This window comes from Mastigoproctus giganteus, chromosome 1 (genome assembly GCF_048544385.1).
Source record: "Mastigoproctus giganteus isolate SK-2022 chromosome 1, ASM4854438v1, whole genome shotgun sequence".
Classification (NCBI taxonomy): Eukaryota; Metazoa; Arthropoda; class Arachnida; order Uropygi; family Thelyphonidae; genus Mastigoproctus; species Mastigoproctus giganteus.
In genome coordinates, this window is record NC_143575.1 from 164404167 (window position 1) to 164430750 (window position 26584).

General features: G+C 36.8%; 1 protein-coding gene across 2 annotated transcripts in view; it reads left to right on the forward strand.

The window, feature by feature from the left end:
* Positions 1 to 26584, forward strand: part of LOC150091236 (rho GTPase-activating protein 12-like) — a 308288-nt gene that overhangs the window by 165642 nt on the left and 116062 nt on the right. For both annotated transcript variants that reach the window (XM_090382935.1, XM_090382932.1), the window contains exons 8-10: positions 13586 to 13681; positions 16770 to 16868; positions 21639 to 21747. In XM_090382935.1, coding sequence (XP_090239061.1) covers positions 13586 to 13681; positions 16770 to 16868; positions 21639 to 21747 — 304 coding nt within the window. The remainder of the gene's footprint in view (positions 1 to 13585; positions 13682 to 16769; positions 16869 to 21638; positions 21748 to 26584) is intronic.

Sequence of the window (26584 nt, forward strand, 5' to 3'; positions counted from 1 at the left end):
CTTTACCAATTAAAAAATTAAATGCTACGTGAAAATCGGAATAATTAATACGTACTGTAATATGTACGTACTAACTAGTTGACATTTCTGCTCACTGATATTTTTGGGTGGGGGTTAAAATTTAAAACAGTAAAAAAAAAGATAAGCAATCAGTAACAAAGACACAGCACACGCAAATTGCAAGTAATACAATACGCGCAAGTAAGAACGGAGTAACAAGTTACGAAGCTTTAAAAATATGAATAAAGAGAAGATTCTGAAAATTAATTTTTTTATATGACTGAAGATTTTCGTGGAAGTGTAAACACATTTCACCATAATAACCCACAGAATTCCAGCTGTCAGTATTATCGCAAATTCAATAATATTGAGTTTACTATCTGTTTATGATAGATTGCACTAACAATAAAAGCCCAATAAACAGGTGACTGCTAATTGTTTTTATTGTTTTATGGTTGCGCCTCCAGAAATCCGACCCAACTGTGTAGTATGGTCGGAGACAATTGTAGGGTAATCTCCAGTGCTGCAGTCTCCTGCCCCGATGTTGTCCCAATTAAGCAAAGTAAACTCTGGCTATTTTCTTGATTGGGTTCTGTTTTTTAAGATTTGCCCCAAATAAATGGCTGCCCAGATTATCCGGTGGCCCAAATAACCGGAATTCACTGTACTGATATGTTTCCTGGTATTTTAAAGTCTGAAAAAAGAAGCAGTGTGCACTTTTGTAGTTTGTGCCAATGTGACCATAGTATAATATGTTTCCATGGTGGGGAAAATTATGATAGCAGCTATTTGAAATATGCAGAACACTGACAAAAAAAAAAAAAAAAGAAAAAAATCATGCACAAAAAAATATAGTATTTTCAAAAATTGAAATGAGTATTTGGTTCTTATGCACTCAGCATCTGTATACTTCATTTTTGGTAGAACAATAGTAACTTCATTTTAACACATTTGCAATTATGTGTACAATTGTATAAAATAATTACATGAACCAATCATCCCACTGGCTTAGATTCGAATGAGTAGAAGGCACAGTAAATGAAAGGGAGAAGAAATTACTCTCCCTTCTTTTACTTTGATTGTAAGATTACCATTCCTGCTAATCCATCCCTCTTTTTTATTATTATTATTTTTTTGTTGTTGTTGTTGTTGTTGACGCATTGGCTTCTGTGGCCATAATGCACCTCCCAAAGTTTTTGCATTTTACTCTGATCCAAGCCCGAGGCGGGATTCAAACCCGCGACCTTTGGGTTGCCAGGCAAGCACTTTACCCACCTGCCTAGCCCGGTCGGCAATCCATCCCTCACAAGATTCTTTCTTGAACAGTGATTGAAACAGGTAGGCAGCACTAAAACCTATTTAAGATAAGCAGTTATGAATACAGCAAAAGACTGTGTGTAAAAATTCATCCCCATGTTAGATGTTTGGTGTTTTGAAGCTTTTAAATGGGATTAATGGCTGTTCACCAATATAATTTCTTCCTTATATGATTAACTTGGATACCTTAACATGGTCAGCAATTAGCTGTTAACTTAATGTGACCGTCTGTGCTACCAAACTTTCCACATACCTTGGATAGAATTTTAGGGCTGTTGGTAGGTTTCTTCTGCATGACCTGAAATACCGGCTTCTCTCAGGAGTGAGGGTGTCTCTGTATTGTTGGTTTGCCCAAGTGTTATTTATTTTTGTGCCAAAGCAACTGAGACTGTGAAGTGTCTATGTATTATTTGTTTTGTCATTTATTCTGTGGCTGGTTTGCCTGTTTTGCTGGATGAAAAACATAAGTTTTCTTTGGGTAAGGGGATGCAACTCCTCTGGAGTATAACAAAAAAAGACCATAAAATTTCCTCTCACCTTGACAGATACAAACTCAGAGCTTTTCCATACATTGTTGTGGTAGGATGATGATCATAGCCACTGTATTCATAAGGGATTTTTGTGAGTGATCCTTGTGGATGAAATACTGGTTGGGGAAAATCAGTAATAAGACACGCATAAGTCTACATGTACCTTATTGCTGATATTCTCTGGTGGTGGGAAGTAACAAAAAGAAATAAAAAGGCTATGTATTACTTTTTTTTTTTTTTTTCGTAAAACTCTTCTATAAAGATTATTTTATGGCACGCATAATAATAAACTTTATAATTTAACAACAGACTGAAGGATATTTTGTAGCTGTCGAAAAACGTGAACAACACCTGTGTTGTCCGGGAAATAAACATTGGAAAATTACTATATAATTGAAGTTCAGAGGAAGCAGAGAATAATTAAAAGATAAAACGTTGTATATACAGTTCAAGTTGAACCCTGTGTAATTATTGGTTGTGGTGTGATTTATTGGAACACCGTGTATTGGTTCATTAATTATAAGCAGTTTATTGCCAGAGATAAAGTTTATTCAAGTTCGTCAGTAATTGTTAACATAAAGTTTAGCAGTTATGTAAACATATACATTCCTGTTGTTTCAGGGTGGTTCATTAATACCTGATAGCTGCTGAAAATAAGAGAAAGAATTTTTAATATAATATTTGAATGTCATTTTGTACAAGTAATCTTAATCAGAATGCTGTTTAAAATTTAAAATTTGTTTATTTTTAATAGAATCTAACAGTCATATATTTCAGATGTTTTCAGATCATTACAGTTTTTAGTTTCTGAGGATTTTGAGATGGTGTAATAGCAACATAATCTCTGAAGAAGTAGAGGAGAAAACACCCATGAAACATGATTGTTAGATTCCATTAGTAATATACAGACTATAAACTTTACTTGGGTGAAGTGCTTTCATTTCAAGTATTTTGAAAATTTTTAAATTTTATATTTCTTCTGCTGAAATTTGTTTATTCGATTTAAGAGTTACAGTTTTCATAATAAAGAGGAGAATGAATTCTTCACAATGTATCTAATTTCAGAGTTTATCAGGAGAGGCTGCTTCTACAGGGATGAGATACACTTAAATAGAAAGGGTGCAAGAATATTTGCTGATGCTATCGAGGCAGTATTAGGTCGGTTGAAAAACTGCTGGCTTGGGGAGATACAAGGACTAATAGATTAACAGTAGCCACTGGCAGAGGTGAAAGTGATTCTTGCACTGCTTCTATTGGAATGAGCAGCAGCCTGGAAAACAAGATGCAGGATATTTCAGAGACTGCTGGGAGTCATTGCGGTACAAGTAAACACATGGGTTGTGTTAGGGTAGCTAAGAATAGGAACAGGTGCATGTATACTTGTGTGTACACCAATGCTAGGAGTTCGGTAAATAAATTTGATGAATTTGAGGTATTGCTCAAAATATCAAAGGCAGATATTGTTGAGATATCAGAGACATGGTGTCACACAGCTATAAGGAATGCAGAACTGGAATTTGGGGAGTACAATATGTACAGAAAGGATAGGAAGGGAGGGGGGGTTATGCTATTAGTTAAGAAACACATAAAATCCAAGGAAGCGAAGCCAGTCGACATCGCTGGACAGTGCAGTGTTGAGTCAGTTTGGTGTGACATAAGCATTAGTAGATCAAAATTGAGAGTAGGAGTGTACTATAGGCCTAATGACTCTGATGAGTATAATAAGAAACAGTGGGCCAGTAAATCAGAGAGTCTTATAATGGTTCCCAGATATTGACTAGAATTTGTGGATTTATTGTTTTCTACATCAGCACGTTCGGGAGGCAACTAGAGGGAATAATTCTCTTGATATGATTATCAGTACTTATTCTTCATGCATTAAGAATCTACAGATAAAGGAACCACTAGGTGGCAGTGTGCTGAAGTGGGATTTACTCAAAGAGGTAACTACCATCAGGGGTAAAGGGAGGGTTATTGCTTTCGTAAAGGCGACTACGATGGGACCAACGTAAAGGCGACTACAGTGGGACCAACTGATGATGTTACCAGTGGCAAATTTAAAATGGGAAGCATTCAAAGAACTTATCTTGGAAGCTACTAGGCTTTACATACCAACTAAGAAATATCGTTCAAGGTTAGGCCTAAATGGATGTCAGATGAACTAATGAGACATATGGCAGAGAAGAAAAATGCATGGGATACATATAAAATAATGGGTGACATGGAAGCCTTTGTTAGATATAAGCTGGTCTGTAACCAAGTCACAAAGAAGATTAGGCAGGCAAAGGCAGATTATGAGAAATCCTTGGCAAAGGATGCAAAGAAAAACAGAAAAGAGTTCTTTACTTATGTAAACTCTAGAAGGAAAGGGATGAATCAGATTGGTCCACTGATATTGATGATTCAACAGTTGAGGATCCTGCTCAGGTGACTAACAAACTAAACAAGTATTTTGCATCTACATTCAGACATGAGGAGTTATTCAGGAAGGGGAATGCTAGAGGTGTATTCAGCTCTGGCAGTAAGCTAGATAATCTTGTTATAACTGAGAGTAAAGTAGAGGAGAAATTGATGAAGATAAACACAAGAAAGGCACCTGGGGTGTATGGGATCTATCCAGTTATATTAAAGGAGGCAGCAAAGGAAGTAAGCAAACTCTTAGCCATAATTATGAGAACTTCCTTGGACTCAGGGGAGGTACCCGTAGACTGGAGATGTGCAAATGTGACCCCAATTCATAAAGGAGGATCAAAGGCTGACATAAGTAATTATAAACCTGTGAGTTTAACTTCTGTTCCAGGAAATTAATGGAGGCACTGGTAAAGAAGCACTGCAGGATCATCTAGACAAGACTTCAGTTATAGCTCGGAGACACAGCATGGTTTTGTTAAGGAGAAGTCTTGCCTGACCAATTTGATTGGATACTATGATACAGTCACAAAAGAACTGGATGCAGGGAATAACTTTGATATTATATATTTGGATCTTAGAAAGGCTTTTGATACTGTTGCACATGGAAGACTGCTGCACAAATTGGAGCAGTGTGGCATTGGAGGCAAATTGCTGCTATGGATAAAGAGGTGGTTGAGGTGGAGAAGACAGAGAGTGGTAATCGATGGACACTGCTCATCATGGACTAATGTTATTAGTGGAGTCCCTCAGGGTTCAGTGTTGGGTCCATTATTGTTTTCTGTATTTATAAATGATATTGATGATGGTATATCAAGCTTAATGTCCAAGCAATATGGCCTTAGTTGCTAATGCTCCTAAAAACCAAATAACAAACAAACAAGCTTAATGTCCAAGTTTGCAGACGATACAAAGGTTGGCAGGATTGTTAAGGGACACTATGCTGCTGTAACAGGATCTGGAAAGGTTGAGCAGATGGGCTGAGAGGTGGCAAATGGAGTTTGTTATTTGTTATTTTGGTTTTTAGAAGCATTAGCAACTAAGGCCATATTGCTCCGGGGATATGCGATGGTCATTCTCTGACCCTTCCAGATCCTCCGTATTTGGTGGTCATGGGCTCGAACCCCGGTTTAATCAAGAAGCACTGCTGCTCCTGCCCACCTGGCTACGGAGGCGCCCGCAAATGAAGTTTAACATTGACAAATGTAAAGTACTACATATGGGAAACAGCAACCCCAGAGCAACGTATCAACTCTGTGGTACTACACTGACAGTGGTAGAGAATGAAAAGGACCTGGGGGTAATTGTGCAGGCAGATATGAAGTTCTCTGAGCAGTGCAGATGGGCTGCAAGAGTAGCTCATGGTGTCTTGTCAATGATATACAGGAATTTTTCTAGCAGGGATAAGGAAATGATTATTCCCTTGTATAAGGCAATGGTCAGGCCACACCTTGAGTACTGTATACAGGTCTGAAGGTCTCATTTCAAGAAGGATGTAGAGCTGATGGAACGAGTACAGAGAAGCGCAATAAGATTAGTGAATGGAACAAAGGGTTGCTCTATTCACCATCAAACCGGCAACGGGAAACACAAGGAACTGGGCTGTCGAGCTCAGCCCCACAGAGTGGCAGATCCTAGCAAAGCAACGCGGATCTTCATCAACTGGAGCAGCCATAGATTCCACGAACATATAGTAGTTCCAAAATGTTACAGATGCTGCAAGTTTGGCCACACTACTCACACTTGGGTAATTCAAAACACCCCAACCTGTGGTTGGGGTGTTTTGAATTTGACAAAGGCCATGACTACAAGGACTGCCCAAAGAAAGATGAGGAACCAACATGTGCTAACTGTAAAAGTCAGAAGTTGGACACTTCACACTCAGTTCGTGACAACAAATGTCCTATTTACATCAAAAACATGAGTTTAAACCAAGCAAGAATCAATTATGGCAGCACACCATAACCACTATAATACCACAAAAATCAAATTCATCCAACTGAATGCACAACGGGCAAGGGCCGTAGCCGACCAAGTTAGGCTCAAGGCCGATGAGATGAAATTAATGCAGATGTAATCATATTACAAGAGCCATATACCCACTACAAACTAGTCAGAGGGTATCCTCTCAACTACAAACTAATACAAGCAGATGATACCACCCCGTGGGCTGCAATCCTAATTAGAAATCCCGACATTACTGCAACCAAAGTCTCCCACCTGTGCACGGACTGGGCAGCCTGCCTCAAATTATCACCACACTAGGTGCCCATAATCTCGCTATATTGCAGACCTGGTGAAGACATCACCACAGCCACCAGATACCTCCGACATGCTACCAACTTGCTAAGAGGGGAAAGAATTATCATCGGAATGGATGCATATTGTAGATCACCAGCCTGCACAGCCAACTCCCCAACAGGCAAGGTACTAGTAATGGCCAGAGTCTGGAGGAATTTATTACAAGCTCATCTATCGTAGTCCTCAATAAACCAAACCAGCTGCCAACTTTTTGCAACCTCTGTTGGGAGGCTACAATAGGTCTCTCTCTTGCCACTCGAAACATAGCAGGAAACATCACAGACTGGATGGTCCAGGGTGCCTAGACCACCTCAGACCATAGGGCCCCTGACATTCCAACTCAATGGGAACCTAAATCGACAACCGCCAGCAGAAAGAATGCCCCAACGCTATCCTTTGCAAACTTCGTTCCAGAAAACTCTCACAGACAACAAAAACAAAAAGATGCAAGAAATCAAAACAGCTGGCAACCCTGACGAACTTCAGAAGACCATCACCAAAATTATAACAGTGACTGCAAACACCTCAATCAAACGGAGATGGCCCAAACCTAGTGCTGTACCTTGGTGGAACCAAGAACTTCAACGGCTTTGCAATGACGTCCAGACCAAAAGGCAAGAAGAACTTGGCCTGAGCAGAAGGTGGATGCACTCAGAAACCTGTATAGAGAAGCGCGAAATGCTTATACCGTGTTCATAAGAAAAACTAAAAAGGAAACCTGGGAGAGACTAGTAGCAAACTCGGGGAACACTGACCCCTGGGTTGTTGTGTACAAGGTTGTCACAAAAAAGCTCCCCAGAGGTGAAGTGCTTACAACCAATGTCACGCCCCAAGGAGAAGAAACCTGCTCGTGGGAGGCATCAATAAACAATATACTAGATGTCACCTTTCATCCCCACGAAGATCCACAAACGGAGGAGCAGATCCAGACCTGCAAGGAAAATGATAAGTACAGAACAGATAATGCAGAACCGCAATTCACTACAGATGAGTTCATCCTGGCGGCTTCACGTAAAGCGGCGAAAAAATGCCCAGGTCCAGACCTCCTGGAGCCGGAAATCATCAAAAAAGTCGTAGAAATAGAACCGGAACTCTTTAACCTATGCCTGACAGTGGGAGCATACCCGCAAGATTGTAAAATGGCCAACGTTAAACTAATAATTAAGAATCCAAACAAACTACCAGAACAACCATCTTCCTACATACCGATCACACAACTTACAGTACTAAGTAAACTTTTTGAACGACTACTATTATCCAGTTTTCAGGTGGTAGATGACTTTCATCAACTGGTGAAATACCACCACTTTGCTTATTGGAGGCTTGAAGTGGTGAAACCCATGTTTAGTCTCTAGAGCAAAGGTTCAACCCATGCACGGTACTAAGTACTATAGGTTTTGATACCTTTCGTGTTTGGGGTTTTCATAAAAAAAAAAAAAAAAAAAAAGAATAAATCACCACTACCAACAGGCAAACCTACCTTCACCAAACCAGTTTGGATTCAAACCAGGTTGATCAGGCTACTGGAGTGTATTAGGCTTTGATGCACTCCAAAGCCTAATTGCCCAAGCACAAGAATCTGAGAAAAAATACGTGCTAGCTATCTCAATTGATTTTGCTGGGGCGTTCGGCACCCTATGGTGGCTGAGCGTCCTGGCCCGGCTCCGGGAGGCAGGGATTCCTGGCAACCTCTTCAATGTGCTTAAAAGCTATCTCACCAACAGAGCAATCAAGATAAAAGCTCCCTACAAAGAATTAGAAAGAAAAATATACAGAGGGTGCCCACAGGGGTCAGTACTTGGACCAACAGTGTGGAACCTCCTGATGGACCAGTTTCTAAACAAGGATCTGGAAGGGGTCCGCTCACAAGCCTTTGCAGACGACCTCATCCTGACAATAGAAGCTAACCCCAGGGCACAACTGGAAATATTGGCAAACCACGCTGTACAAATTCTCCAAGACTGGATTACACACCATTTACTACAAATCTCAAAGACGAAGACCAACTCCATACTCTTAAAGGGAACATTGAACATCCGCAGATCACCCCAAATTAAAATTGCCACTAGAACAATAAGGCTCGGCTCAGCTCATCAAATACCTGGGTGTCATCTTGGATACCCGCTTATCCTTCAAACTGCACCTAAACTACATAAGAAGAAAAATAAGAAATTGCACTGCCTTAATAAACAGAATTGCCCGAAGAGACTGGGGATTGAAACAGAGAATGATGATGTTTTTTTTATTATAAAGCAGCCTTCTTACCAATCGCGACATACGCAGCTGGTGCCTTGTACAAAAAGGCCAATACAGCTGCAAACCTAAGAATACTGGATTCCATACATAGAATCATGCTACTCGCGCCTGCAGCACAGTGAGCACACATGCTCTGCAAGTCATCGCAGGAACCTCCCCTTAGACCTAGAGGTGGTGAGGAGAGGCATCCTCCTCGAGCTCGCTAAAGGCAATGTTTGTACACACCTTGACTTCAACTGAGATCCAGGAAATAACCGCATTGCAGAAAAAAGAAGACTCCAGACCCACTTGCTGCAGGCGTGGCAGGCACGATGGGATGTATCCATCAAAGGTCGGATAACAAAGAAATTCTTTCCAAATGTAGATAGATTCCAACCTAAATTACCAACCTGGTACGCACCCGGTCTGTTTGTGATGTACCTACTCACGGGACATGGTGCCTTAAATGCCAAACTAACAACTCTGGGAATAATTGAAAATCCAAATTGTACTTGTGGCGATCCAGAAACTTGGTCGCACCTGTTTAACTGCCACCAATACGACGACATCCGCTGCCAGCTGGTAATTAGACTACAACATTTACCGAAGGACCAGGAGCAGTTCATCCTGGAATATAAAGAACCATGTATGGCATTCACTGAATTTGCACAGAAACTGTTTGACAGACGAAGAGCCACACTGGCCCAACAAGCAAATAACAACACAACTGGAAACTAAATGGAGTGACAAATGCAGAAAGACCAGCAGACCAAAACCGTAGAAGAACAAGTAAGAAAAGGCAACTAAGAATGGAACAAACAACATAATGACAATATAAAATGAGACAAGCTACTATTCCCACAACAAATTTCATACCTCCAATGAGAATAAAACGACATGGTCTACAACTCTGTGACTGACTGAACCCTGAATCTGCAAAAGGGCCACATGGACCCGAAACATGCAGCTTCGCTGCCATCAAGCCTCGTTGGAGATCAGAATCGAGCACCTGACTCGATTTCTTTCCAACTCTACCACGGCGGGGAGGAGCCACCTTGTCTCCCCCCCCCTTTTCTCTCTGGTGAGACATGGGCATGCCTCACTGACCAACTGGGGCACCTCCTCTATCGCTCCCATCTTTACCCTCCAGTGTTCTGTCTCCCCTCCTACTCTATCTATATACAAAGCGAACGCCTTCTGTCTCCCCTCCTACTCTATCTATATACAAAGCACACTAAATTTAACAACACTCAAAATAATCTTCGCCCAGTCTCGGCCTATCCACCTACGTAATATCAAACCCCCGCTGGGGGGTTTGATATTATATACGTTGTATACGGGCATACAACATATGTTGTATGCAGACATGCGAAATGAGTATATACATGTGTATATACACATACATATTATGATTTTTTTTTTTTTAGGTCCTAGCCGCCGAAATCTCAGGAAACTAAGCGGCAGGACCTGCCAGAGTAACTAAGTCTACTGGGTTCCTGGTCTGCCTCCACGAGGCAAAGGTGGGGCAACGTTGAGCTCCAGCAGGGGTCCAGCAGCTAAATGATCAGATGAACAACGGTACACGACATTACATATGTACAATACCCACACACTTTTAAACCTCTGGCATTCCCAGCAAACTGGTACACCCACAATGAAAGCAATGCGGAGATGGGGGAAACCCCTGGTGCCGCATGACATCAATAAACCTTACACCTTTTCCATTCAGAGATCTGAGCTTTACTCCATATTTAGGTGCAGTCTCTGCTTCAAACAGTATAGGTCAGTGGATCCCAGTCTTTTCACTACTAGATTCCATCTGCCCATCAGATCAATTTTATTAACTAATAATTTACTTGTTTTCCCATTTTTCACTGTCAGTGCTCCAAAATTCATTAAATAGCAAAAATTAAAAACTAAAATCATAGTGGCAAAGAAATGGAATTGAAAAGACTAATTAACTGTAGCTATAGGCTGTAAGTTGCACACAAATGAACAGTGTATACTAAGGTGATGTGGCTACCTTGATAAGTTACAGCTCTCACCAGCTACCCTAATAAAGATTTCATCTTGGCCTACGTAGACAAAGATATTTATTGTTGCCATTACTAGCACAGAATAAACAGAATGAGAAATTTTTATTTGGACCAGTGTTACAGCAACTTTGGCAGATCCCTTGTGTAAGCTTTTACTATTATATGAATTAAACAATAATTTTCCAACTTATCAGTCAATTTTCCATATTTATATATGAACAAACTGGCTGAATATATTTTAAAATTAAAATCGTATATATATATATATCAAATAATTTAATATGTACTAATAAAATCATGATACAAGTGAAAATACAATATGAAACAGTGTAAATAAAATGCCATATAAAAGCACTGTATGCATTAAATTAATATATTATAAAATCACATATAGATATGATAGAATTAAATCAAATAAAACTGAAGCTTTCAACTAATCAGTTAATCCCTTTCAAAAGAAGCCATAAATACTAAAATCGGGCTACCAGTATGCAATTGCCTATCATGCTCCATCGTAAATTGTTACTATTAGTAGTGGGAAGCAATGCAAGAACACAAGCTTATACAGCAGCAGCAGCCCAAAAAAAAAAGGACTTCCATATTACCTGCCAATTCCTTCTAATAGATTTTGTAGTTCTTCCTTAAATTTATTTTAACTACCACTTCCACAACACCAGATGGAAGTTTGTTCCAGCAGTTGTTTGTTTCAACTATCTGCTAGCTGAAGGCAAATTTTTACACATCTAACCTGTAGCCATCCTCCCTCAATTTAAATTAATTCTCCTTCATTCATGTGTGTGTTATCTGAGCAAGAATTTAATGAATTTGAAGCCTCATTTTTTGCCTGTTTTGGCTCTCAAACCTTCAGATTTTTTTCTCCCCTCCCCCGCCCTTCTGTTTACAAATACTTAATCTCAAGCTTTTTGAAAATCAAAAGTTGGCAGCTATTAAAATAGCACAAACATTATGTTATTAACATAAGACTCTTTGAGCCCAGCTTAATAATTGCAACTGACTTTAATGATGTTTTTCATATTGTTTTTATGTTGTAGCTGACAAACTCATTTTGTTTAAAAGTAAATTCTAATTAAATCAGTTCTGTCTTTTGGGAAAATGCAGAACTTGAGAGTTTCACACATACTGTTAGGGTGACAATAAGAGGACTCTACCAAGCATTTAATTGACCATACAAATTAACCAAATTTTATTATAAACACTATGTTTACATAGAAAAATTTATTTAGCAGAAGAACGATATATGCTTTGTATAAATGAGAATTTTTATATAAACTGAGTTTTTTGCAATTAGTGAGATTCAACTTCAGTCCTAAAGCTCATTCCCATCTCTTTTCCCTCAGAAAATGTTTGTTGCACCCATGCTTATCTTCAGCAACATTCATATTTGTAGACAAGAGTACACCACTTATCTTTATTGGAATAACCGTGACTTTTAATTTCTTTTGGTATAAGCATGTTACAAATATTGCTTCATCTGCATTGGAGTGGGTAGGAACTACAATTCTTTTTTTTTTTTTTTTTCTTAACAGTTACCAACTCTGTACATATATCACATCCACTATACTGTGGAATATTATCGTCACATATGGAATGATGTCCTTAAAATCTCTTTTAAGCTCCTAGACGTTATCCAAAAGAGGGCAGTTAGATTCATTATTGACCCATCTCTTGCAGACTCTCATCACTCAAAGGAGCTGAACATCTATGTGAGAGATCTCACAGATGTTCAGCTCCTCTGCATGCCTTTTCTTTAGATATTTCAGTGGTTACTCTTCTGAATTAGCATATGTAATTCTCCCTCTCTCAATTCTGTCTTAACACATGCTTTACTTGGTCAATATCTATTTACTGTTCAATTCTAAACTCACAGAACTAACTTTTTCTCTTTGTCATTTATTCCTTCTATTCTGTTATTGGAACAACCCTCCTCCACTTGTATTTCCTGCAAATTATAAGTTTCTGAAATTCAACTCCATTGTTAACAACTCTTCTGTTCTCTCAACTTTGAATTATACTTGATACTAAAATACTGTAGGCTCTTTTGAACCACGGATAATCAAGACTGTATATCATGTTTGGTGAAATAGCATGCAGTTTATTAAATGAACTCTGGATACTCAAATTTGTGGTTGGTCTAATATATAAAAGTAGGCTGTATTGTTTTTAATTGTTTGATATTCTTATCTGTGCTGGTATGCTTTTTTTGCTCAATTCTTCCCTCCCCCCCTAAATCCACATGATTGTGTCTCCATGCCTCTAAGTTTGTTAAATTTTGTGGAACAAAGAGTTTGTGAGGGGAGGAGATGGTGCCACATTTAGTCAACTGTAAGTTTATTGTTGGCAAGGATGAAATTTACTAGTCAGGTTCCTCTAAATATATGTAAAATGACAATCTCCAAAGTCCAAAAATGGACTTTGGAGATTGTTTTGTTTGGAAAATTCTAGTTTTTTCATCCTCAAAAAAAAAAAAATACCATGATAATTTAGAACATGCATGTAGTTTGCAGATAGAATATAATATACACAATATTTGTAAGCCTGATCTTATGCCATAATAATTATTAGTATGCAAAAAATCTCAGAACTGCCTCACCAAACCAACATAATTTATCATCTCCATGAATAGTGAAGATACCTAAACAATAATTATTTTCAAATTGTTGCTAATAGAAATGCTGTTATTTTAAATGAAGATAAATTGTGATGAACATTATAAACATTTCAGTTATTTTTCTGTAGAATTCTCCTGGAACAAAACCTGAGATGTGTATGAACCTTACAGGGGCTTCTATAGACTGGTGCCGAGATAAGTCTAGTAGGAAGAATGTATTTCAGGTAATAAACTATATAATTGTTACTGAATTCTGTTTGTGTATCTTATTTGCTCTTTTAGGTAATCCTTTCAGGTAATCCTTTCTCTGATTTTTTGTGTATACTTTGATTTTTCAATACATTTCCTATAATGTTTCCTTTGTATATGTTACTACATGCCTGGTTAATTTTTAAAATAAGTACTATTTTAGGAATAACTCCTTCTTAATTTTTGGCACCTCCGTAGCCAGGTGGGAAGGAGCAGCAGTGCGTAGCACACGCTTCTTGATTAGACCGGGGTTCGAGCCCGTCACCACCAAATACGGAGGATGCGGAAAGGTCAAGGAATGACCACAGCATATCCCGGAGCAATATGGCCTTAGTTGCTAATGCTCCTAAAAACCAAATAACGAACGAACCTTCTTAATTCATTTATGTTTTTTTATATTCACTTATATTTGCTCTTACATAATCAACAACAGTTTCTTTAGTATAATCAGAAAATCACTGACTTGCTGTATTAAAAGATCCTCTGTATGTATGTGTAATCAGTATATGTTTTCTGTACGTAAACTAAAGCGCCCATGTTGCTTTGGAATATGTCTTTAAACAAATGATGAAATTTCATATCATCATTATTGAATACTTAGCAAGTGTCTTAGATTTATAAGTGAATAATTTTCCATGTAATTCTTAAAAAATAAAAAATAAAAACATCAAGCATCTGTACATATTCTAAAACATCCTTTGGTGTCCGCAATAAGGAAAAAACTTTATATGTAGAGTTCATTTTGAATGAGAAAAATTTCACATATCTATACTGAAATTCATCCCTATGTATGTATGTATGAACACTTGAGCAATGAGGTGCACAGTTTCACAAGTGAAATCTGTAATGAAAAATTAAGCAATGTTTATCCAATAATTCATTTTGCCGGAGTAGGCAAAGAGAAAAATTATAAATGAGACAACCTCTTGTTGATTACAGGAATGTATGTATAATAAATGCCTTAGCTTAAATGTGTATGAAGAACATTAGCCATGCAGCAGTTACAGTGAGATTATTCTGATCCTGAAAATTTTGATCCCCCACTTCTACTTAAACCAGTTTGCTCACTTGGAAAGTGCTCAGATGCTTCCCAATAATTTTTCGCTACTGTTACCATATTAAAAATTTGAGAAGTCTGTGTTGAATAAAGTCTCTCAGAGTGGCAATATCTATCAGGTTAAAAATAAATTATAACCACATGATAACTGGTTGATAGCACAATGATGACTGATTGAATTTGTGAATACCAACTGTAGATGAAGAAGTATTTTTAAAGTATAATTTCTCTAAAGCTTCTGTGTTACAGCTGGAAACTAAACTGTTTGACTAGCCCCATAAATGCCAGTTATTATTATTACAAAGTACATTACAAACTCACAAATATGGCAGCCTTCTAGTCCATTGCTGCATTTTACAATGATGGCATATTATTATAAAATAAAATTCAGTATCATAGGTATTACTCTTCTTCTTAAGGAGTTGGCTTGGTATTATATAAAATGAACAGTACTTTCCCTTTTCAATAAGAAAATGTTTTCTGTATTTGAAGGAATGAAATGATAGCTGAATATATGTTCTGTTGCAATCTAAGTAATTTTTAGAAAAGAAACGATATTTTTCTGTAATGGTACAGATATTTCATGATTCACTAGACTACTCTCACAACGAGTTAACCCTCACTCTTTCACAAATTCTAAATTCAAGTTAGGGAACTGTTGCTTAGAATTTGTGGAAGATTCAGGCAACTCATTATGAGAGTAGTCTAGTGCACTATGAAATATGCAATCTCCACTTTCAAAATGATTGTCTCCTTATTGTACTACTTCCAGTTTTGACATGAGGAATGCCATTTATTGCAAGTAGTGTAACTTTTTGTATTATTAAAAAAACTTGTATTTTCTTGTAATTCAAACGTAATAAATCTCTCTATCACCCCCACCTTCCTTTCCCATGCAAGTTTTCTCAGTATTGTACCAATTTAGATATTTATAGATCTGTTATATGGAGCACCTATACCATCATATTGCATTGCTTTCAGAATTGAGATAAGGAAGTGTAGTTCATTTGAAATACTATAATCTTTACTTATTATTATATAATCTTCCCCCCCCCCCCAAGTGGCATACCTATCATATACAGTGTGGTCCTCACCGTTGCAACCAGTTACCTTGATATCACACTATTCATCAGAATAGTGTGAAGCGATTCTTAATGTAGTTAGCTGACCTCAAGCAGAAGAAGTAAGGCCACCCTTCCATCGCCCAATTATTCTGGATTTTGTAGCCAGCACAACATGCAGGTTGGCTTATGAACACACACAGTGTATAGGTATGATACACAGTGTGTAAAGTCATAGTCACTATTGGGTATAATGTCATCATTATCTTTTATTCCAATTATTTTAATACTCCACTAATGAACAAAATGTAATGGTGATAAAACTATTTTACAATATTTTTTTCAAAATAAGTGATACACCCAGTTAAATTTTTCATAGAAGTATATTATGTTTATGCATCATTACCGTATTGTGAAATATTTGTAAAGTCATTTTTGAAATATATGAATTAGCTCATGCATATCTGAAAACATGCATATCTTATGTGGGGTATGATCACACCCCCACAGACAGGTAACACTCAAATTGGGCTCTCATGCTTTTAACCAGAATATTTAATGGGAATGGTTCTTATAGTATTGAATTTAAACTCCTTGAGAAAAGCAGTTTGTAATTCATTGTATCTGTACATAGTACAGATGTGTACTACGTACAGATAACAAAATGAAGAAATAAACCAAAATAATACAAAGATTCGCTTCTAGTAGCATATAAACTGCTACAGTAGGACTAAAGAAGTCGGTAGTGTTAACAAATCTCTAACCAACCAAGTTGCCCCCCCCCCACAACAACAACTGCTTTCCATTTTCATTCCTGTTGCTAAGAATGTATTACTCTTCTGTTTCTTGTGATGATATTTGATGGGTTTTTCGGGTTTTATTTTTTAAATATGCATTACTTTTATTTACATGCATAAATTTTTTTTATTTTTCAACTTCATACAGATTAGCACAGTATACAGCCACCAAGTGTTGCTTCAAGATGATAATGCTCAAACAAGCAAGGAATGGTTTGATTCCATTAGTGCTTCTATTTTTAAATTGGTAAGTTATCATAACAGTTGAAATCTTAAATTTTTTTTCATATTATGCCGTAAAGTTGAAAGTCAAGTAATTTAGAGAATATTAGTTTCATCTAATTTTAAATTTATTTTAATATTTTAGTTTATATAGAGAATCCATTTTGTAGAGACAGAATACATATGAATTAATGTAGTGCAATGTCTTGGCCAATGTCAGTGAGGAGGCCTTAATAGTTCTATGGGCGAGTTAAACCCTGAAAAATCATTGCACTCAATAACTATTTTTTTAATAGGTATGCTACGTAAGCTACTGTTTCCCAGTTATAAATCTCCTCTTCATAATAAAAGATAAGTCTTTTCATATGTACCATTGATCTCTAAAATCCATAAGCATACCCTCCAGCTCTTTTGATTTAGTCAGAAGTTTTCAATAATTGAGTGCTTCTTGCAGTTTTCATTAAGTTTTCTTCTCAATTTTTTGGTTGGGTTTTTGAGTTATTTTACAGATGAATTACTTTTTTTTTTTTTTTTTTTTTTTTTTCAATTATAGATCTACTGAACTTAACAATATGCACTTAAAACTTCAGTTATTATTATTGTTAGTAGTAGTAAAGGATGCAAGCAAGAAATCTTAACAGCAACAACAAGAAAAACAAAAAAAACACTACCCCCTGATCCATCCATCCATTCTAATAATATGTCTAATTTTTACCACCAACCTCACCAACACCAGATGGTAGTTTGTTCCAACAATAAGTTAATTACTCTATAACTGAAAACAGATTTGTACACATCTAGTCTGCAGCCATCCTTTTTCACTTTGTTTACTCAGTCCTTTATGAAACTGAGAGATTATGAGAGCACACCAAATCCAAGTGTGCTCTCATAATTTTAGCTAAAAAAAGTTTCTGAATAGTAGTGGCACATGATGTTCTGTATAATTATTCCATAATTTACATGAGAATTTTTTTTTTTATTTTAATATGGGATATTAAGTTGTGGTATATGATTTTCATTTAAAAGTTTTTGGCATTTTGCATAGTTATCAAAAAAGAAAAGTGGATCAACATGGGTACTTTATTGCTCTCCCAAGATTTCAGAATTTATTTATTTGTTATTAAAAATATACAAATTAAATGTAAATAATCAATTAAACATATTATAAAATATTTAAATCACACTGAGTTGAAAGTGTAAAAAATATAATGAAGTAAAATCATAAAATCTAGACACAGGAGCTTTGCATTTGTATGTTATAGCTTTTAACTTAATATATTTAAATTTTTTTTTAATAATGAGTAAATATATTTTGAAATCTAGGTGGAGCAATCAAGAATTATTCATATCTGGTTCCCAACCTCTGAATGTGTTTCAGTCAAGAGCAGGCCAAGCTTTTAAGTCTTAGCTTTTTTTGCATTAATAAAGATTGATGCAGAAAAGTTTCTATAGTTACTTTAGATACAAACAGTGTTGCCAGGTTAGAAAAGCAAGTCTTGTTTTCAAGAATTAGTCATATATACAGGTATAAAATAAAATAAATTAAATAAATTTTCTGTTTATACTCCGGGACGACCAAACGGTCAGAGGAGTTCACAAGATATACAGAATACAAGAAACAGCACCGTATTCAGCAGTCACGGGCTTGAACCCCGGTCACTCAAGGCACGTGTACTTATGCACCCGCGCGCCTGACCACTAGGCTACGGCGGCCTTATGTTTATATGACTATATATACATACCTATATATATAGTCATATAAACGGGTATTAGTCATAACAACAATGACAGCCAGCCATCTTTTTATGACTGTGATTGTTGAGAAGGTTTGCATTTTGCAGTTTGTGCCAGCAGAAAAAATTATATTGCTTCATATTAAATGCATAAAACACATTTATAACAGTGTTGAAATTAACAGTGTTAAGAGTTGAAAATTTTTTTTTTTCTGGACTGTATATCATGATTTGACAGGAGTTTACATATTCAGTTTTTTAAATAAAGATTTACTTTTCACTATCTTCTTAATTTATTATTATTTATTTATTTATTATTATTATTTCGAAATTAGCATTGATTCATTTGGAGTTTAGCCCAGTTGTTGGTGCCTCCGTAGCCAAGTGGGCAGGAGCAGCAGTGCATAGCACATGCTTCTTGATTAGACTCGGGTTTGAGCCCGTGCCCACCAAATACGGAGGATGCAGAAAGGTCAGGTAATGACCACTGCATATCCTCGGAGCAATATGGCCTTAGTTGCTAATGCTCCTAAAAACCACATAGCAACATAACAACAACAGCCCACAGCCCAGTTGTTGTTACTAGTTATGTTCTGTGTTATAGTTATCTTTATCGTTCAAATAAAGTAGTTTATTTTAAAATATGTAGCTATTTCAATTTTAAAACATGAAATAGTAGGAAAGAGGATAGAACAGGTAAGTAAATATGAGTATTTGGAAAGCCTTATGGTGTAACAAGCAAAGAGCAGCAAAGGATAAAAAGTATTTGAGAAGAGAAGAAGAATATTATGGGAAGATTAGGAACTGGTTTAAGGAAAAGGTAGGTATTATGTTTGGTATGAATGGTGATACATTATGGAGCATGGACATGGAGAATGAAAGATATTAGAAGATTGGAAGGTTTTGAGATATGGGTATGGAAAAAGATAGAAAAGATAAATTGGGTCAATAAAGTAAAAAATGAGGAGGTTTGAGAAGGGTGAGTGAGAAGAGATGTTGGACTGAAATAATCAGAAGGTGGACGAGAAATTGGATTGTACACGTGTTTCAAGGTGAAGGATTGATGAAGAATGTAACAGAGGAAAAAGTTGAGGGGGAAGAATCCCAGTGGAGATTGAGGATAGATTGAGAGGGTTGGTGATATGTGGGTATATGAGGAGGGGTTACTGAAGATAGGAAGATATGGAGAAGGGGTTGTTGAATTGTATGTTTCGGTCTGATGAACATTGATGATGAAGACAGCACTGTTATTCAATGCAATTAACAATGTGAATTGCACACAAACTGATGATTTGTTGAATTAATAGGTTTTAAGTGCATCAGTAACTTAGACCATAATTGCACCATTATGTATTATGTCCGTACAAGTATATGTTCATAGTCCAAATTAAATATTATGCAAGCTGAAAAACCTAGAGTAAATCACAGGGGAACCCTGTTCCTTCTGCATGAGTTGACTAACTACAATCCCACTTGAAGGGTCTTTAGAAATTCTTCCAGTCTAAGGCAGGGCACATACCTCTCCAAACGAGTGATAAGTAGTGAAGCCGCTATACTGTCATGAAGGACAAAAATGCTACAAGTTACATCATAATGCAAAACTGCTACAAGTTAGATCTGCAGAGTTCTTGAGGTATTTCTTCTTACAAGTGTAGCATTATTTTACACTTGTTGGTAAAGAGAACCCATTTTGTAGAGACAGAATACATATGAATTAAGGTGGTGCAATGTCTTATCCAATATCATTGACGAGGCCTTAACAGTTCTACAGGCGAGTTAAACCCAAGTGCTATAGCAGTCATTTTTGGTCCACAAAAAAATTGTCAATAGTGACGAAATTGACAATTTTTATGTTCCTCAACAGAATTAATATTGTAGTCAGAGTAGTACTTTAGAAGCTGGGGTAAAGGATTAAATTGTTGAAGGATTAAATTATTTCTTATAAAAATAATTTTATTGTATGAAAATTGCCGAAATTCCACTTCAGTGAAGTGGAATTTCGGCAATGGTTTTCTTTTTTTGCATGCAATCATCATTTCCTGCTTTTACCTGATTGTCTGAAGATGTGTCCTTGACATTCATATGTGTACAAGGTGTGGCTATTAAGTAGCAAGACTGTTGCAATAAAATAAATATAATGAAATATTTCATGCCTTACAAGTTATCCCTTCAAAATTGCCTTGGGCTTACACATGCCGTTCCATATGTTTCTTCCAAACATAGAAACATTTCTGTTAGCCCTTTAAAATTTCTGTAGTTTTAAAGTCTGTAGTTTTAAACTTCTGCAGATATATATATATGCAGATCTACATATATATTCCTGAAAGATTATAGGTCCAATAGAAGTACAGTTATAATAAAAGCTCTTCTGGAAGTGCTATATTAAAAACAAGACATGAATGGCTCCACAGATAGTCATGTGAAAAGTAGTAATGCCTCAAGAATTCAGGAGATCTTATGAGTATCTATCTGTTGGGTTCAGTTACCAAACAGAAATGAATTCAAGTTCAAATAAGTTCCCTTGAATCAAATTAGGAGTGAAATGGATTAGAAATCTCTGTTGCTTCTGAAAGATTTAAAAGTGTTTGTTAATGAATAGTTTAAATAGCTAAAAGAAGTCATTAAGGCATCACACATTACTGAACATGAGGAGAAAGTGTTTCTTGCTAGGTCTCATGCAGGTAAATATCATTTTTGTACATTAGACTAATAAAGGCAATTTTGTTTTTTTTAAAAAAAAAAAAAAGAACCAGGTCATGTAAAACTATGTAGCCGAGGAATGTTGATTGTATCAATATAAAATACTGGAATGATTATATACTTAATAGGATAAACAAAACCACTTTTGTAATAGGCTCTCTCATCGGCCCTCAGTACTGGGGACTGATGAGAGAGCCTATTACAAAAATGTAATGTTTTGTACTAAAAAAAATAAATAAATAAATAAAATTAAAAATGTGAAAAACTAGAAAGAAAATATTTACTTATATTTTTTTGTCTAACAAGTTTTCTTAAACTTTAACAACAATTTTCAACTCTAAAATGTAATGTATACATTATAGCCATCAGGTCTTGATATGTATGGAAGCAAAGAGAATACACCAGACAGAGAGGGACCAAGAGATGAATTTAAAAAAGGGAATAAAGTTTCACGCACTAAATCAGCAAAACGTAAGTGAAGATTTTATTTTAATGTTTCCTCCTATTGTTATTTGTTGTCCCTTTTAGTAATGTGTTTACTTCAGAATTAGTTTTGTTACTAATTATGTAACCCTTTGATTCACAATCATAGAATGATGCAAGAGAATACTCTGTCACTTTGAAAAAGTAGAAACTTTAATATATTCAAGTTATGCTAACTAAATTATATGCAAAAAATTTATTTCTCATCATAATAATTAATGTGTGCCAACATACACAAAGGATTCTTATTTTTTGTATTACCCAAGCTAAAATCGCAGGTGTGCCTTTATCCATTCATTAAACTTGTTTCGGAGAAGTATTCACCTTGGGAATACATGTGCAAACACTATGATATTTTCTCTTAGTTTCATATATTAATATTATAGTTCTTACAGAGTAGTTTAGGGCTAAAACCTAAAGTTATGAAAGAAGTTGACTAGCGTACAAATTAGTGCAATTGGATCATTTCTGTATGTAGCCAACTACTTAAGTAGTTATAAATTGGCATCCTTAAGTATATCTCATATTGTGAATATCTTCACAATATGAGAATGATATTGCGCTACCTTGAATAAGTAACATTTCACCATAGGAGAAAACTATTGTTACTTATTCTCAGCGGATACTATTGCCCATATGGCACCATTTCGGAGCTTATTGGCTCCTCATCAAAGGGTGGGCAGGTACCCTGGTGTTGCAATGATGACAACCCAGTTGGGAAGTATAACTCCACAGTATTGAGAGATGCCTGGTGGTGTGGGATAATTTAGATTACAGAGCAGTTTAGGGCTAAAGCCCCCTGAGGTTACAATAGAAGTTGACTAGCATACAAGTTAGTGCAATTGCATCCTTGAGTATCTAAATTATCCCACACCATCAAGCCTCTCTTATATTGTGGAGTTATACTTCGCAACTGGGTTGTCATCATTACAATGCCAGGGTATCTGCCCATCCATTGATGAGGAGCCAATTAGCACTGAAACAATGCTGTAGGTGATGGTATCCACTGAGAATAAGTAACAATAGTTTTCTCCTGTGGTGAAACATTACTTATTTCAGCTATTGCAATATCATGGCAACTCTTTGTGAAGGTATTCACAATATGAGATATACTTAAGGATGCCAATTTATAACTACTTAAGTAGATGGCTATGTACAGAAATGATGCAATTGCACTAACTTGTACACTATTGTAGTTTTTTTAAAATTAATATATGAATGGATATAATATAATCTTAGAATGTGTGGTACAGTGAAAAGTTTATATCTTACGCAAAGCTATTTATGACATATGTGGAAAAAAAATTAAGGCTGTAATTGACAAAAGTGCTGTAGGCTGCCAACTCTTCAGATGGAAGCCCTCTCCCCTTCCTTTCTTTTATGACATTCTCTTGCTCACTGTCCTAATAGTTTTCTTTGTCTTTTTTACAAAAAATAAAATAAAATGATTGCAGATTGGTTTTGCCTCCCTTCCTCTGTCCAGTTGAGGATACATCAAAAATTAGAGTGCATATTGAATCTGGATTTTGTGATCATAATATTGAACAGTTTCTCTTAGATCATTTGATGTATATATGAAATCTTTTGAAACAACCTCTTCTCCACAGTGAACTTGTTTTGCATATAAATCCCCATCCTATAGGATACATTTGGTTAGAAATATTTCAAACTCAGAGGAGAGTTTTCTGATGTCTATGCACATTCTTGTGGCTTATCACAGTGGTTATGATTAGTGTAGAAAAGGCTTGTGTTTAAATCCTTTAGAGACAAAAGCATCTTGCATGGGCTTTATTTTCACTGAGGTCATGTTAATTGGTCTTGGGTAAAGGTTGCATGCTGTTTTCTTCCAGAAACTTGGGGAATTTTTTGTCTTATGACATAGGCAAACTGACTGTAGAATACAGAATAGAATATACCATATTTCTTCGATTCTAAGACGCAATCGATCGTAAGACGCACCTTAATTTCAGTATCTTAATTTCAGAAAAAAAGCTTTAGTTCTAAGAAAAAAATAAATAAATAAAATAAAACACTAAAAGAAATCTAACAAATATTTTTATTATAATAGAATTCAATTTACTAACAACGATAGTACCGGTATTTATCAGTAAGTATGTTATTCATCACTTCCTTCTGAATCTTCTGAGCCGTCAATATCTGCATCTGAATCAATATCAGAGTCTACTTTGCATTCAGGGTCAGATTCTTCTGAGCTGTCGTTATCTTCATTATTCCATAATATATCATCTTCTGAGCCATCGAGAGCGTTGGTGATGCAACATTTTTTAAATGAGTGCTTTACTATTCTTTCTGGGATCAGCTTCCAAGCTGTTGATACCCATTCTGCCAATTTTGATGCCGGCACTTTCTTAATATTTTGGAAGGTGTCACGGAAGGTTGTCGGTCAACAGCCAGGATTCATATTCCTTTCCCAAGTAATCCTTAAATGGTTTGTTGACTGAAACGTCGAGTGGCTGCAGTTGGCTAGTCATGCCACCAGGAATCACAACCAACTCACCACGTTTTTGTACAATTTTATTTTTGATATGTTCGGACAAATGTCCACGAAATGCATCAAGTACTAGCATGCTAGGGGGGTTAGAGGCATTAGTAGAGGCATTTGATGCAAGAAAGCAAGCTTATGCAGCATCAGCCAAAAAAAAAAAAAAAACCCACTTCCACTTCACCCCTCTGTTCGTTCAAAATACCTGTCCAGCTGAGCCTTAAACTTATTTAGGCTATCAACCTCCACCACAAGGGATGGAAGTCTGTTCCACCAACCAACCACCCGCTGGCTAAAGGCAAATTTCCACACGTCTATCCTACATCTGTCTTTCCTCAATTTGAATTTATGCCCTCTCAGGTGATTTTTCTGAGCTAGAGGAAGAATCCCATCAGCATTGAGCATGCTTAAACCATTCAAGGCCTTATACACCTCTATCAGATCACCTCGCTGGTGCCTAGTCTCCAGACACTGTAATTTGCAAAACTTAAGCCTTTCTTCGTAAGAGCACCCCTTTGTTCCATTCACTAATCTTGTTGCCCTTCTCTGTACTCGTTCCAGCAGCTCTACATCCTTCTTGACATGAGGCCTCCAGACCTGTATACAGTACTCTAGGTGTGGCCTGACCATCGCCTTATACAATGGAATAATCACCTCCTTATCCCTGCTGGAAAAATTCCTGTATATCATTGACAATACTCCATGAGCTACTCTTGAAGCCCGTCTGCACTGCTCAGAGAACTTCATATCTGCCTGCACAACCACCCCCAAGTCCCTTTCATTCTCTACCACTGTCAGTGTAGTACCACAGAGTTGATACGTTGCTCTGGGGTTGCTGTTTCCCATGTGTAGTACTTTACATTTGTCAATGTTAAACTTCATTTGCCACCTCTCAGCCCATCTGCTCAACCTTTCCAGATCCTGTTGCAGCAGCATAGTGTCAGTAGTGTCCTTGACAACCCTGCCAACCTTTGTATCGTCTGCAAACTTGGACATTAAGCCCGATATACCATCATCAATATCATTTATAAATACAGAAAACAATAATGGACCCAACACTGAGCCCTGAGGGACTCCACTAATAACATCAGTCCACGATGAGCAGTGTCCATTGATTACCACTCTCTGTCTTCTCCCCCTCAACCACCCCTTTATCCATAGCAGCAATTTGCCTCCAATGTCACACTGCTCCAATTTGTGTAGCAGTCTTCCATGTGCAACAGTATCAAAAGCCTTTCTAAGATCCAAGTATATAATATCAAAGTTATTCCCTGCATCCAGTTCTTTTGTGACTGCATCATAGTATCCAATCAAGTTGGTCAGGCAAGACTTCCCCTTAACAAAACCATGCTGTGTCCGAGCTATAACTGAAGTCTTGTCTAGATGATCCTGCAGTGCTTCTTTAACCAGTGCCTCCATTAATTTTCCTGGAACAGAAGTTAAGCTCACAGGTCTATAATTACTTGTGTCAGCCTTTGATCCTCCTTTGTGAATTGGGGTCACATTTGCACATTTCCAGTCTATGGGTACCTCCCCTGAGTCCAAGGAAGCTCTCATAATTATGGCTAAGGGTTTACTTACTTCCTTTGCTGCCTCCTTTAATATAACTGGATAGATCCCATCCACCCCGGGTGCCTTTCTTGTGTTTATCTTCAACAGTTTCTCCTCCACTTTACTCCCAGTTATTTCAAGATTCTGTAGCTTACTGCTAGAGTTGAATACACCTCTGGCATTCCCCTCGCTGAATAACTCCTCATGTGTGAATGTCGATGCAAAATATTCATTTAGTTTGTTAGCTACCTGAGCAGGATCATCAACACTTGACCCATCAATATCAAGTGGACCAATCTGATTCATCCCCTTCCTTCTAGAGTTTACATAAGTAAAGAACTCTTTGCTGTTTTTCTTTGCATCCCTTGCCAAGGATTTCTCGTAATCTGCCTTCGCCTGCCTAACCTCCTTTGTAACTTGGTTGCATATCAACTTGTATCTATCATAGGCTTCTGTGTCATGTGTTAATTTGTATGTATCCCATGCATTTTTCTTCTCTGCCATATGCCTCATTAGTCCATCTGACATCCATTTTGGCCTAAACCTTGAACAATATTTCTTAGTTGGTATGTAAAGCCTAGTAGCTTCCAAGATAAGTTCTTTGAATGCTTCCCATTTTAAATTTGCTGTTGGTAACATCATCAGTTGGTCCCACTGTATAGAATTTAAATACTGTCTCAGTCCATCGTAGTCGCCTTTACGGAAGCAATAACCCTTCCCTTTACCCCTAATGGTAGTTACCTCTTTGAGTAAATCCCACTTCAGCACACT